This window comes from Antrostomus carolinensis, unplaced genomic scaffold (assembly GCF_000700745.2).
Source record: "Antrostomus carolinensis isolate BGI_N321 unplaced genomic scaffold, ASM70074v2 scaffold37127, whole genome shotgun sequence".
Taxonomy (NCBI): Eukaryota; Metazoa; Chordata; class Aves; order Caprimulgiformes; family Caprimulgidae; genus Antrostomus; species Antrostomus carolinensis.
The window spans coordinates 909-16,482 of record NW_010327273.1 but is presented as its reverse complement, the minus strand read 5'-3'; the positions used below and the strand labels follow the sequence as shown (position 1 = coordinate 16,482).

Genomic DNA, 15,574 nt, shown 5'->3' with positions numbered 1-15,574 from the left:
CTCTACCCATTCCACAGAGCTAGGTCTTAAATTAAGTGAAGAACATCCATAATTTGTGATTCAAAGAGAGCCATTAACCAAGTTTCATGCTTTTCTTACTGATGAAACAGCTCTGAAACCATTCTCTCTCCCTTCTCTAATAAGATGGATAGAAATCATCTTATTCTACACACATAGGAGGCAGAATATTAGAGCTACTGAACTAAGCTTAAAGCTGTTGCCAAGAGCAGAAAGGCACAGAAAGTAACCAAACATCTAACTTCTGATGGACTATTCAGACCACCAGACAGGGCATGAGTCCTGTTGCTAGATTTCAAGTTCATTTGTTGAGATTTCCTGCTTACACAATCTTCATTCCAAATCACACAAGCCAAAGAGTTCCAGAGCATTCTGGTGGAGCCATATAAGTCTCTTCTGATGGACATAAGATTCTGTCTAATGCAACTATGTGGATAAAATTAAGCTGCTGCTTCTCAATTAGTACTGCTAACGTGTTCAAAGTCTCAGGAATTCTCTCAAGAGTTCTAGAGATTTTTAAAGAGTACAGGAATTGATCCTACAGAGTAGAAGAAAGAATGAGGCTTCGGAAGAGTAACATCAGCAAATTGTTAAGTTTGGACTTCCCTCAAGCCCTCTTTAGCTTCAGCTTTCACAGCACTTAACTTTTCCTTAGAGATGGAAATCTTGTTTATTCTAAACAAGAGCTTCCTTTGAGAATGATTCCTCTCAAGGGAATCAAGCATCAACTGGACTGTTAAAGATACTAAAGTTCAAAACACACAGAAGCAGATCATGATGCTGTCACAAAAGAACTCAAATCTCCAAGAGCTCTGCTGAGTTTATCTTGTACACTGTCTGTGCTGGAGAGGCAAGAAGGGAGGCAGCATTCAGTATGGTCTAAGAAAGAAAACAGAGAAAATATAGTCTTCTCCCATAGGAGTTTTTTAGCATGCCACAATTATACCATGCTGCATTTATGCAGTGAATTTTTCTAAATCATACTCTTTCAGTTATTTCAAGAAAGAAAAAACTTATATCAGATAAAGAGAACAGTAAACCCAGTGCCATAAATTACTTCTTTAACAAAACACGTATTTTCAGACTTTTGTGAGTCAAAGGACTTGCCAACACTGGCAAACAGCGAAGGACTCGATTTAGCAGACAGCCCCAACAGCATGAAAGCAGAGGCAGTTAGCTACTTTTGATGTGAGGAAACAGTCAATATTGACTTCATTGCCATAATGTTTTGAAGAACTGCTAGGTCTTAAGAGTAATAGGCATCTTGAAATAAATACAGGAGGTTATTTATTCTTCCTTTTCTTAGAGTAACAAACCCATAGAAAAGTAAAATCAATCATCCCACAGAAGTTAAAACACAAGTTGACCATACCACAGATTCTCAGAAACAAGAGCTGTGAGCAGCAAGAATGACTATTCACTGAAAGTGTTTCAAGTAAGCAAGTGACACAATAAGTGGTTGTATAGAATATCACATTTGCCTAGACAGGTTAGCTAGAGAGAGGACACTGCCATTACTTAGCATTAGAGACCCATAAAATAAATACTACTGAATTGCAGAAATTTGGAGCTTTCCAAAATTGGTAGGGTCTCTCATCCCTCTTTCCAGCTCTAGAAGCAGAAGGCAAAAAGTAAAGATAGGAGTAAGTAAGATTCTTCTTTTTTACTGAAGAATAAATATGAGGTTTTACTGATTACACAATCAATCAAAAACTACGTAATCAAAATATAAAATATTTATCACCTATAAGAAATCAGTTACATATAAGTGCTTCAAGTTCTGCCTTGCATCAACATGGAAAAGGCAGCATGAATAGTTGTTGCAGCAACTGCACACTTCACATTCTGGAGTGCAGGAAGAGTGTAGGGGTAACCTAAGTTGATACCATTATTAAAAAGAATCTGATGATGCACACCCAGAATTAATCTGTGTAGATGCATATGGAAGAATCGAGTGCTCTCTTGGAAAAGATGTTCTCTCTTCCCTTTTTCTCTACATAACATTTTGAGTGCAGTGAAGAGGTAAGTGGGCTATGGAGGAAGGAAGACAGCTGACATAATTTTCTCTGTGTTCTTTTTCAGTTCTGCAAGTACTTGCAAGGACGTTGAACTTTTACTTGAAAAGTTTATTATAAGTTTTAATAGGACAGATAATATATTTTAAGAAGTCAAGCATATGTGTAGAAAATTGCCAAATCAAGCTCAAAAAGTTACAAAGACAAGCTGCATTTGTAAAGAAAAGCATCTCCTGATTTACTGCTGATGCAAATGCAGCAAGCTCCTATAGCAATATACAGTATTGGAAAACATGGAATGAATTTCTAAAAACAAGTCACATCAAATGCCATTTATGCATTGAAATTAATAATGCTAAGTCACTTCTGTTACTGATGCTTAGAAATGATGGTTCACTTTTCTGAACATTGATACAGAGTAGCAGTTCTCTTACTTACTTTCAACATGTGCGAAGGCACAAAATGGACCACGTGGGCAGTAACCTGTTTGGCGCATGTCATTGCACTTTGTAGATTTATATATCTAAACAAAACAGAAGGGTGGTTAACCTAAATATATTTGTTATGTAACAACAAAATAGATAGAAAATTTAAATATCTTTAAAGTAAAAACACTAAATATTTACTATGTATTACACAGTTTCTCAGAAAATTCAGTTCTTATGATAATTTTTAAAAAATCAAATAGAAGAGCAGAATTTCAAGAAAAGCAAACCTGAGACAAGAGAATCTTAACCCTCTTCTGTATAATAATAAATAGTAAGTAACAATAATATTTTAGAAAAGCAGTGTTTAAACTGCTTTAGTTTTCCATGTTGTATAGAAACAAGTCAAACATTGGAAATAAAATGTTCAAAGACATTTAACTACTCTTAAGAAATCTTGCAGGAGAAATGATATAGGTCATAAAGCAGCTTACATAGCTGAAAAAAAAAAAATAAATTTTTTTTTTCAACACAGTTCGTTCATTAGGACAACTCTAATATTCAAATCATCCTAACATTCAAATGTGTTTCTCTAACCTGAATGGGGTGTGTGAGAACTGAATACTGACTGCTCATGACAGTAATGATTATACAAGCTGCTAGTAAGATCCAGACTCAGATAATTGCTCTTCTAGGATCTTGATGTTCTTTGGATCTCACAAGGCTGAAAGGAGGGGATGACATACTATCCTATTAGAACAATATTAAGAATCTATTTAAAAGCATATAGACTCTTTAGAAAATTAATTCTGGTGATTTGCAAGTCTGCAAGGTAAATAGCAGAGGGATGTTTCTGGTTCCTAAAACCTTTGTACTGTGGTCTTTGGCTTTCAGTGTCAGTTGAGCGATTCATGGCTTGATAAGTGATAATTCCTAGTTCAGAATGCCACTTCTTTGGCACTTTTGCAGACACTGTGTAAAAAAGTTTACCATGGACTCTCACCTTAGAGCAAACATGTAAAATGAAACTATGTATTAAAAAAACCAAAAAACAACTAGTTCTGTAAAGCTCTTTATTTTAGAGCTATTTTAAGCATCTTAAATTTCCCTCTCATAAGTGATTTTGAATTGAGGCTGAAAATTTAGTTGCTTTATTCACTACTAGTTCATGCATAACCCACAGATCATCCTAGAAACTGTAGTAAAATGATAAATCACAAAATTATTACTGGTGTTTATCACTCTACTAATAATTTATTTTTCCTTGAACACTGAAAAAGCAACAAAACATCCATGCTGTAGACAATTATTCAACCAAATGACACACCTAACAATCAAAACAGTAGGACTGATCTTTCCACCAATTTCACTGGGAGCTATCACAGACATTGGAAAAAAAAAAAAAAAAAGTAATTTGTGGATACCACACCCAAACTAGGAAATGAAGCTAGGCCCATCTCCTTGCTTTCCTGTTCTCTCTTTACAGGTTAAATATAAAACCCCAATGCTGTATACATGATGCTAACAATGCAGAAGAAAAAAAAAAAAAAAGAAGAGAAGAGCTGACTTCCAAGTGGTTTCAACAAAAGATGTAAGTGGAAGTTCAGTCTTAGTTTGAAGTCCTAGCCAAAAAATAGCTTTCCTGATCCTATGAGCTACCCAGATGGCGCAGAGTGTCTTCTGGCAAATGCTACAGATATGAGAAGTGATAATATAAAAACACTATTGGGGCAGAGCTCACACCTCAAACACTGATTCTGAAGGTGGCCATGTCATCTACACATACCCATATTACAAGATGGATAGCAAACTCAAAGAACTAAATCATTACAGAAGAGTAACTTCCTAGCTACAGAAAAGAACATGGCTACTATCTATTAACAGTATAATCAAGCTATTCCTGAATGTGAGAATGAAGACATTTCTTCAAAAAATAGTCACTGAGCCAAGAGGCAATAACAATATTCTTGATTTTAATCTGGCAAAGAAGGAGTACATCCAATAAGAGAAGATAATGCTGGATAATGTGAGTATTAATTCAACTTAAATTAAAGGACTTAAAAAAGTAAGGTTGAACTAGTGTTACTGACATCAAATAAGCAGATGCGGAATTAACTGATTATCACCATTAAATAGAGTGAATTTCATTATGAACCAAATAAAATAAGCACTTTGAATCCTGAAGTCAGAGGTACAAAAGCTGTATGGAATTTCCATTTTAACCACACAATTGGATGTATGTCAGAGCTGGAACAAAGAAGGGAAAGGATTGCAGGGTACGATATTGAATGAAAATTCTTCTTTCAGTGCAGGCATGTTGCTAGTTTGTGTGAAATTAAATACTAGACTTAAAATTAGATGAGGTGATAACACTATCGCCAGCAAACTGCCTTGATTATCAGTAGGAATTATGTTCAACACTACAACAAAGGCAGCACAGCTAACGGAAAAAAGTAGACCAAGACTGAGACTATAGCTGATGTGGAAGCAAATTACCATCAGTTCAGGAACAGGAAATGAATTATGCAGTTGTTATGTCAGAATTTTTAAAAAACTGGCAAATAAGACAGATGCAGTTAGCAAGTACTTTTTGGGAGACATTATTGCTCTCTACAACTACCTGAAAGGAGGTTGTAGGGAGGTGGGTGTTGGTCTCTTCTCCCAAATAACGTGATAGGACAAGAGGGAACAGCCTTAAGTTGTGCCAGGGGAGGTTTAGGTTGGACATTAGGAAAAAATTCTTCACTGAAAGGGTTGTCAAGTATTGGAACAGGCTGCCCAGGGAAGTGGTGGAGTCACCATCCCTGGAGGTATTTAAAGGATGTGCAGATGTGGTACTTGGGGACATGCTTTAGTGGTGAACTTGGCAATGCTAAGTTTACGGTTGGACTAGATGATCATAATGGTCTTTTCCAACCAAACTATTCTATGATTCTATGAATAAAGCCATCACATCAGAAGTAGCACATACAACTGAGGTATATTAAGTATAGCTCCCATATATTTAGGAAGAGCAAAAATAGCTGATTCGGATCACTGCATGTCCGCTACTTACTGTCATCATTTAGATTAAGGATAAATCAAAGGTCCTTCTCTAAAATGGAAATGTGGTCATTCTAGTAAGGACTTCAATAAAGGATGTAGGACTCTTTAATTAAGATTATGAAGAAGATGACTCTTACCCATGTTACATATCTGCTGTTGAATTGACTAATGGAGAGATGACAATGGGTGGTATGAAACAGGAAGGCAGCAGAGAAAATTAGTAGTAGAACTCCAGATTCGGCCTTGTGACTTATTTTAGTACTTTCATTCATAGCTTTGTCATAAATAAAAGTATGGTAGCAATACTAAGCAGGAAGACACCTTCACTACAGGAAAGGGCTGGCATATGATGCAAGAAAAATCAGATGATCTGAAATAAATCTGGACTGTAAAATCACTAGTCATCAGGACAGTGAAATTCTGGAGCAGTATGGTCCTGAGATGTCTTCAATAATCTTCACACTCGGAAGAGAAATTAGCAATTGCTTGAATGGTCTTCACTTATACCTAACTAAGTATTCAACTTTCTAATGCAAGAAATTACATCCTGCTTGTTAATTAATTCTTCATGTCCATTCAAAGGTCCCAAAATTAAAACAGATATCCAAATTGCATGGCACTGCTGTCTTCACTAGCATTTCACTGTTACACTCAAGCATCCAACAAAGTTACAATGACTTTACCTACAGAGGAATCTAAAATCACCTAGTTTTTCTGGAGTGTCTTACTTCAGGCATGAAGAGAGTTTTCTGCTCTTTCCACCTCCTCCTGACCTGTTCAATTTCTCTTAATTACTTGCAATAAAGCTTTTAACACTATACTTAAATAGAAATTACTACTGTGACTTCATTACCAATCCAAGAAGTTAGGTATAAAAGAGAACATATTTATTTATGCCCAAATACAGAGAATATTGATTTTCATAAGCAGTACAATAAAAATGCCCATCAGTGAAAACCACGGCAGTAAAAATAAGTATTTCTCAGAAAATTTTGTTTTGCTTAAGCAAATACCTCAACAACTGGAAGCGCTGAATGAAATGCCACATTTTTTCATAAATAATATCTTTAATCAATAATCTAATCCCTAATACATCTGAAATCATAAAAAATAAGTAGAAACTTGGTTCTTACCTCAGGGTGAAACTGCTGCTCTGTACGAGAATGACAATATTGACAGCTATCGCCACTTTCACACCTTGAAGGTTCACCCCATTCGTCTGCACGTTTTACACTGGGGCAAGGAGTGGATCTAGAAAAAAGTGATGTCCACAGCATGTTTGTATCTACTTCCTAGCAGAAGCCTCAAACAATCTCCCGCTAAACCTCAGAATCTTAGATTCTGGAACCCATACATTGCAAACTCTGAGAGACACTGATTTTTTGGAAATTCTTCAACAGAAAGATTCTATCTATCTCCTGTCTAATGACATTTATTCACAGTCTTGAGACTGTCAAGCAATGCTCATCAATTCTAAACTTTGTATCACTGCACAGAAAAACACCAAAACCAATGAAGAAATCACAGTGTATGAGAATGATGTAAAATGATGTAATGATGAATGATGTAATGACGGAAAGTAAGAGAGGTGATGCATTAAATTTTGGTCCTAAAACATTGCTCAAAAAATGGAAAATTATAGAACAAAACCAGAAAAAAAAGACAGAAATTATAACTGATCTTTTCATAACAGATGTGCGACCTAGTGATTCCAATTTTTGCTAAAAATTATAGAAATTCTTTCATTCTTCACAAGAAGGAAGGATATTTCCATTACAGCTTCATAATTTTTTGCATTCAAAACTGTCTGATCATTCTGAACAGACGCTTTAAAAAAAAAAAAAAAAATTAAGCAAGGCTATTGGGAAAGATATGTTTTTATTCCATTAGGAATATACAATTGCATTATAGAAGAACCCAAACAGATCAGTCTATTAACAACTGACTGACCAAAAAGTCTATTCTTAATATGTATTTAGGTACCTGTATTTGAATTTTCTGGGATTTCGTCTTCTATCTCGGCTACTGTGATAGTGCGGACATGCATAACCCTGGCGGCAGAGTCTGGGTGGCTTGGTACATTGTTCTGTCTTGTAGCCAACTAATACAAAATTTGCATCTGTAAACAGGTCAATAATTAAGAGAAATAAACAACTAAATTTTGCATTCAAAGTGTCTTCAGTGAGTTTAGGTATCACACTGTTTTTTATAAAAAAATTATGATTCACAGACCCCTCCATTCTTACATACTTTGACTGAGTCTTGCATTTTTTAGAATAAAAGTCTAACATATTTACATGCAAAGCAATCTTCACTGCTTTTTATATTCAACAGTAATATTACAATAAAGTGCACAAATAAAGCAATAGCAATCTATGGGTAAAGGAACTATCCAGAAATTCTCAGTGTACACATTTAACATTTTGAAAATTAATACCTGAAAATACATTATTCATTTTAGTAAGAGAAACACTAAAACTTTATACAATTTTATATCTAAATTTCTCTTAATTTTAGTGTTGACAGTGCTTATTTCACCAAAACTGCTTTCACGTTAAGGCATGTTAAGGCAGTCCAGTAAAATATTCCTGGACAAATTCTAGAGCCTCTTCTCTACTTTTGCCTCTGTCTCTACATCTTTGGTTCTAGGAAGGAAGAACTAGGAGATGACAAACAAGGTTCTGTCTAGAAACAGAAAAATTAAGAAAAACAATGGAGCAAGTAAATAGATTGGAAGGCACAATTTAGCTAACATGGGTTTAGCAGGCATGGGTTTGTGAGGAGTAAATAATGTCAAACCAATCTAACTTCTTCCTAAGGTGGGAAAAGGGATGTAGGTACAACAGAAGCAATGTCATGTATCTTGACTTCAGCAAACCTTTTAGTCTGATATGTTCTCAAAAACAAACTGCACAATACTACAAGACTCCTGCACAATTTGTGGAAAAACAGCTGAACGAGTCACAAAGAGTCATTAATGATGTACTTTCAAATAGCAAAGATTATTAATCAGTGTTACATGGAGTCTATTCAGTCCTTTTCAATAGTTTCATTATAGACTTACAAAAATAAGGTTGAATTCTATGATGATTCTATGAAATCACTAGTTGGATGACTTTCAATCCCCAGAAACTATGTGCAATCTTACCATATTTACAGGGACTGACAGAAGCCATAAAACATTATATAACACAGACCTGTCACAATGCAAGGAATGCAATAACAGTGCTTGCAGTTGATCAATGTTGCTGTCTTTTTACGTTGAACATCCAATATTTACTGATCTAGAGTTGACAATTAAGCTCTACACATTATTAGTACTTAAATGGTTGGAAATCATCCTATAATAGATTTAAAAAATATAGAGAGAACAAGTATCATACATTTATCTCCCCTTGAATTCCTTAGAGAAAGCATCTTCATGTGACTTCTTCCTGTGTTACTGTCCCCACATGAATTTTATGGAAGTAGTTGTACCCGTCAGTCTTTTCTAAAGTAAAATTTGGGCAAGAGCTCTAACAATATCTAACTGATACTAACATCTTTGGCTACATAATAAGGAAGCCTAAACCAAGAACATGAGAACCAAATTTGAAAGCCTTAAGAAAACTAGAGCAATTTGATTTACTTTAAGAGATATAATCTACTGCTTTCAGGACTTTCTTTTATTTTAATATTCTGCTCCCATTTTCTGTTTAATATTCTACTTACTTCCTGTTAGTCAAGCTCAGCAAAGAATAATGGTCCATAAACTAGTCTATTAATGACCCCAAAAATTAAGACTCTAATTGTTACTACTACTTAGCACAAGACAGAGCTACTACTGACTTTTATGAACATTTATTCAATTGACGCAGATGAGCAACACTTGTATCAAGTAAACTGAAAAACACCTATTAAACGATTTCAGAACAAAATATTTTCAAAATGTAACCTGAATATAAACGTGACAGACAGTACAACTTGTTCAGAAATATCTGTATTACTTATATAAAACAATTATTTACTCTGTTAAAAAAGGCTTTTGAACTTCTCCCACATGAAGATCCAGGATCAACAAATTGGATCAAATACAATAAAGAAACAGAAAAAGGAGACAGGGGAATATTACCCTGCCATCTTGGATCTTCACTAAGGATCTTCTCAATCATTGCCTGGCTTGCTAAAATTCCTGGTTGCAGATCTGGAATGCCTTCACCGCATGCTAGCTGCCCATTCTGTAAGGTTTTCTGTGCCTGAAGTTCTCTGGAATGGGGAAAAGAAAATGACACTGCTAAACTGTATAGCTATAGTAATGCTATCTGTTGCAGGTATAATCCTGTCCTATTAAAATTCTGTCATTTAATCCAGCTCTTAACAAGCCTAAACTGTAAAAAAAAAATAAATTGACTGTATTTCAAACCATTACTTGCGATGAAGCTGGCAAACAATCGTAAGGAATAACTATGTTTCATACAAATGAAAGAGAACACATGAAGGAATGCTGGCATTATGTACATAGACAATATTTGTCCCAGCAATGCTGATCTGTATCTCTGTATGCTGGTGTGTTGACATTTTTAATATGCTATTAATTTCTGATATTCCACTGACACATGGGACATAGTAGAACAAAAAAAGATACAGAAAGGGCAATAAGGGTGATCAGAAATACAGAACTCTTCTATGAGGAAGAATTAAATACCATAAGACTCTTTGCCTTGGAAAAGTTATGACTGAAGGAAGGAACAAAATACAGCTATTGAATACTACATCATATAAAAGTAGCCAAAGTACTTTTGGGTCACTGTAGGATTTTGCAAAAAAAGTTTATCAAGACATTCAAGAGACATAGTAACAAACAACAAACATTATGAGGAAATGCAATCTCTTTTGCAAGAATTTACAACTGCTTTGCAAGTAAGCAACCACAAGCTTGCGGAAAGATCAGAACAACTAGTACCAAACTAAAAGGTATTGTATTAGTGGTATGAAACCTCTACTAAAAATCTGAGACAATTTTATTACATTATTTCCGTAAAATTAAGCCACAAAGAGATTCAACAATGGCAAATCAGTAAAAAAGATTAAAAAAAAACCACCCCAAAACCCAAAAACTATAGTATAATTATATTAGGCAGACTTTGAAGCAATGGAGAAACAAGGTGAGGAATCAAATACCAGAGGTGGATCTATAGTACCCTATGATAATCAAAGGCTTATTCCTTCAATTGGCAATGCTTTCTCTAGACACAAATATTCAAGAAGCTTACCTCCTATACCAAAATACTCCTACTCAGGATCTCCGAAGAGGAGTTTGAAAGGTGTGGTCGTTTATAATGTAACTAGTTATTATATCATTTACATATATTTTCTGTAACTTCACAGACCCCAAGTATCCTCCAAGAAAGAAAATCTCAAAGGGAAAGGAAGACAAGACAGACCCAAAGCCAAGTCTAAAACCTTTCAAACAGTCAGATTCAGAAAAGGTTCAGGCAATAAGAAGGAAAACAGATAGTTCCTAGAGAGTGCTTTTTCTTTAAGGTGGATGTGTAGAAGAACAAGATTATTAAGGGGAATAAAGTTAACATCTGCATCAGTGATTATGCAGTTATTTCTCTGTATCAAAAATGAAGAAACCCTAACATCTGTGACCATCATAGAGCAGAGCAAAAAGACCACCAAAGGAAAAATAAGACCAAATTGTTTGGACTTTCTTATGAATGCTGGATGCCTGAAATCAGAAGAAGTAATTGCACACAACTGTTTTTCACAAACACCAAAGAAGTTTGAGACAGCCTACTTGTAGGTTTAAACTGTTAAACATAGACTTCTACACAAACATCTTCATCTCCTCCTGATGCTCTATACATAGCCAATCCCCAACAAACAATAATGTAACACAGTAAAAGACATTTAGAGAATGGAGCCTGGTTTCAGTCTTGCTGTACTTTGGTTCCTCATTCTAATACAATACAGAAGATTACAAAGATTCTAAGCGTTCTGTATTCAGACTGATGTGGCATCATGCTGCATATGCTAAATGAGGAAAGCTAAAAAAGAAGAAAAAGAAAATGGACAGATGTCTTGCAGAAGAAGCATCAGCTAGCTAATTGAAGAAAGTCTTCTGGAAAGAAAAATTGTAGGTAACTAAACGGTATATGACAACCGTTTAGTTGTCAACGCAGCAGTAAATTCTGTGGCAAAATATGAATTAAAATAATTATGAAATTACTGAAAAGGCACTAACTTTACTAAAATTATTGTGAAGGGAGAGCTATCATCTCCCAACAGACGGTTGCGAATAAGGGATAACAAAGGTAAGAATGTAAGATAGCAGCCATACCAGCTCAGATCAAAGGTTCATCTAGCCTGGAATCCTGTCTCCAACAGTGGCCAATAGCAGATGCCTAGGGAAGAGTATAAGAATAGGGCAAGTGTATAGTGATACTTCCCCAGAATGCTCTTCCAGTGTCCAGTAAGAGATACTTGTGACCCTCCAAGGCTTCAAAGCTCTCTAGGAATTGGTATTCTTTCCTGTTGGGTATATACAGACCACTCTGTAGCAAGGATTCCCCTTCCACCCATTTATAATACCTCCCAACAACACGCTTATCTCCCAGCTTTGGCTGTAGCTAAAACTCATACCTACCACTACCCTGATTCACAGAGCACCTTCTTTCAACAATAACTTGATTATAAATTAGAGAGGCAGAAAATAATACTGATAACTTACACATGAAAAAATACAACATCATTAAAAAACCCACAGTAGGCAAAACGTCAAATGTACAAGCTGAGAACCTGAGAGATGGCTTAACAAAAACATAATTTTGTGAATGTAAAAACCACAGGTAAATTTACAAAGCATAAATGACAAAAGGCAGAGTATCTGATATTTTATTAGTCATAAGAATTACATATATGGGTCTTGAAACTGCAAGTTAAAAAACCTTAGTATTTTTATTTCCCAGTGTGCTTCTATCTGCTGTAGTCATGCACGGTGAATTGTATTCTTATGTTTATAGATATAGAAGTATCTTTTTCATGCAAAGCATACTGCATTTTCTGGTGTGTGGTGACAACAGACATATGGTATTTCCTGCTAATTAGGCTGAAGAATTTGAAACAAGACTACCTTATATCATATACTGGTGGTCTAAGGTCATGTGGACCATGAGCAAAGGCACAGTGAATTCCATTCTTCACACAGTGACCCCGGGCATCTGTTTCATGAATGCACGTTCCAGTCTTGTAATATCTGAGATGATACTTCCTTTCTGTATCCCCTGTTGTTCGATGCAAGTAAGGGCAACTACATAATAGAAAGAGGAAAGTTAGAACATTGCTTTGAGTTTTGTTTTTAATAATTTAATTCTGAATTATGCTATATGTTTTACTAACTTATAACAAGTAACTTTGCAGGATTCTTCAAACAAAAATTGTCCCAAACAAACCACCATCACAGATCAGCTTCAAAATGAAAACCATTAATCTTTCTTAGTCTCTGCCAAAGTTGTAAGAATTTATAGTAGACTGGCTCACAAAGACATTATTAATAAATCTAGTAAGCACCCCTGTAAGCAACAACATCACCTGAGCTAAGGAATGACATCTTCTGATACAAGCTCAAATAAGTTCCACACTATGAGATAATTTTATTTTTTTTTTTATGTTATTGTCATCTAAAATCAAGGAGTACTTGAAACATGGTGATTTTTTTCCTGCTTGCTCTTTATAGACATGGACCTTATTGAGCAATCTCAGGGGAAATCTAAAATGACTCTAAAGGAAGAGAAAAAAACTAAAAGGAAGAGAACAATTTTTACATCAGCAATACATCTTTGTCCATCTTTCAGTCACAACTATGTGAGTTATGGTCTATACTTTAAAACGGCTAGCATCATCCATGGATAATAATCTCAACTACAAATAGTAAACAATTTTTTAAAAACCCATAAAAATATATACACAGGGATGTCTGTTGTCTCCCAGTTTATTTCAGTGTAATCAATTTTGGTCTGTGCTGGTTTTGAAAAAATACTAATCTCCAAAAACTACTTTCCCCCAACCCAAAGTAATAAGAAACTGCACCAAAAAGGTTAGAGTGATATAGAACAATAAATTAAAAGTCCTACAGAAATATTTACTTTGAATGGAAGGAGAATAGCAAAGCACTAAGGAGAGTTTAACACTCATAAGAATTTATGCTGGCTTAAGCTTTATTTACTGTATTCTAAAAAGGTTATTTAGAAACATGAATAAACAAATGCAATTGTTTGGAAACATTTACAAGTCTGGTATTTATATATCTACATCAAAATCATACATTTTTTCCTGCTGTGCTAAACACCTGCAGCTTTACCTAGAAGAGACATATGTCCATGCAAATGCAAATGCTAACAGGCTAGCCAGACGACTAACAGTAAACTCTTTCCTTTGCTTTTTCTCACTGGAAGCATCACAAAACTGTCATTCTCCTCTACTAGCCATCAGTCTTCAAAAAACAGAAGTTTAAAATCTTGAAGCCACCTCTATGCAGTACAGTTTGCAACTACTGGTCAATTTCAAGGTTGTCAGGAAAAAAAGGAAGCACAACTAAGGGAAAAAAAAAAGGTGCAGCAACAATACTAGCACAAATGTGGAGGAACAATACTAGCAGAAAACCAGCTTCTTATATTATGCTTTAAAGATAGTCACAATGCAAAATCATAATTCGAACTCTATGATAGCCTAATGAATACATGCCTTTATAAAAGTATATGTGCCAAAACCTGACAAATCACTTACAGAAATCTATAAATAAACTGCAGCAGGATTCAATCGATCATTTTCACTAATGAGAAATTAGCATCTTTCCTTAAGGTCATTAATAATACTATAAACATCTAAGACTGGAAGAAATCACTTACTCATCTCCATCTGGGCAGATTCCTGTAGTCTCATCATATTTTGTACAATAAACATCTGGACTGTAGTTAAAAGTCCCATCACGCCTTCGTATAGGTCTACGACGACGCTGATTTAGGAAATGCCAATGAAAACAGGTAAATGGTCTGTGCTGGATACACTTGTGCTGCAAAAATAGGGGGCACTGCTCTGTCCTAAATTCCTTTAGATACCTAAAAAAATTAAACTGTGTTACAAGTTTATCTTATTGGAGGCACATTTTTACAGTATTAACAGGGCACTTGACAATTCAGTGCACATAGTCCATGAAAAATTGTACAAATGTACCTGCATACAGTTTTAGTTCCTATGCACAATTTACTGTTTAGCTGTTGAATACAAGTGACTTCATTTTTTGACAGATGCATTACTAATAAAATAAAGTGGAATACCTGCCAAACAGTACTATGTTGTGTGGTTTTTTACTAAAGTAAAATCAAATAAATACATTAATTTTAAAAGCATGGTATCTAGAATATTGTCCTAAGTAACCACCAAACAGAGATTATAAATCCTACATAAATTCAAAAGTTACCTGAATGAGCATTCATATTGCTTGCTACCATACAAAAAAGTCCTACAAAGGCTATGTTAGCTAAATACCACATCTAATTTAAACATTCATCCTTAATCACAACATTCACAGAATTTGGATGCACTATATAGCAAGCCAGAGGGTTAAAAGAGGGTTATGAAAGTTATCAGGCGCTATGAAAGTACTTCTGCAAACTTATTTTAGCAACTGTTACGTTTGTGTTGAGACAGTCTGGGGTCTTTGAAGGTTACTTAGGTGTTAGTAAGACAGTCTTTCATTAACATGCAAGGCAAAGAAACTAGTTAGAAAGTCTGATACTTTTTTCCAGAGGATATCACAATCATGCCAGACTGAGCACTGATGTGGCATTTGTCAATGGACATAAGATAGCAGTTTTCTGTCTCAGTTTACATATCTATTAGCCAATTTAGCGAGTTCATTATGTCACTAAAGTTACAGAGTATTTGCAGAGGAAGGGGCATATGAGGGCTTCGCAGAAGAACCTTAGAGTTCCCAGAGGTGCAGGATGCATAACAGGCTACAGGAGAACTGAAGATATAGGGAAATGAAAGGACTATAAAGAGGAATAAAAGGACATCTTTTCGTTC

General features: G+C 35.1%; 1 protein-coding gene across 1 annotated transcript; it reads right to left on the bottom strand.

Annotated features, from left to right (window-relative positions):
* Nucleotides 1–2,471: 2,471 nt before the first annotated feature.
* LOC104527992 (unk like zinc finger) lies at nucleotides 2,472–15,349 on the bottom strand (the record flags this gene model as incomplete). The annotated part of the gene is made up of 7 exons (XM_029085929.1): nucleotides 15,285–15,349; nucleotides 14,395–14,604; nucleotides 12,621–12,797; nucleotides 9,615–9,748; nucleotides 7,487–7,622; nucleotides 6,637–6,754; nucleotides 2,472–2,556 (listed from the first exon to the last, which is right to left on the bottom strand). Coding segments are annotated over exons 1-7 (925 nt in total), but the record flags the coding sequence as incomplete, so codon positions are not given.
* Nucleotides 15,350–15,574: the final 225 nt, after the last annotated feature.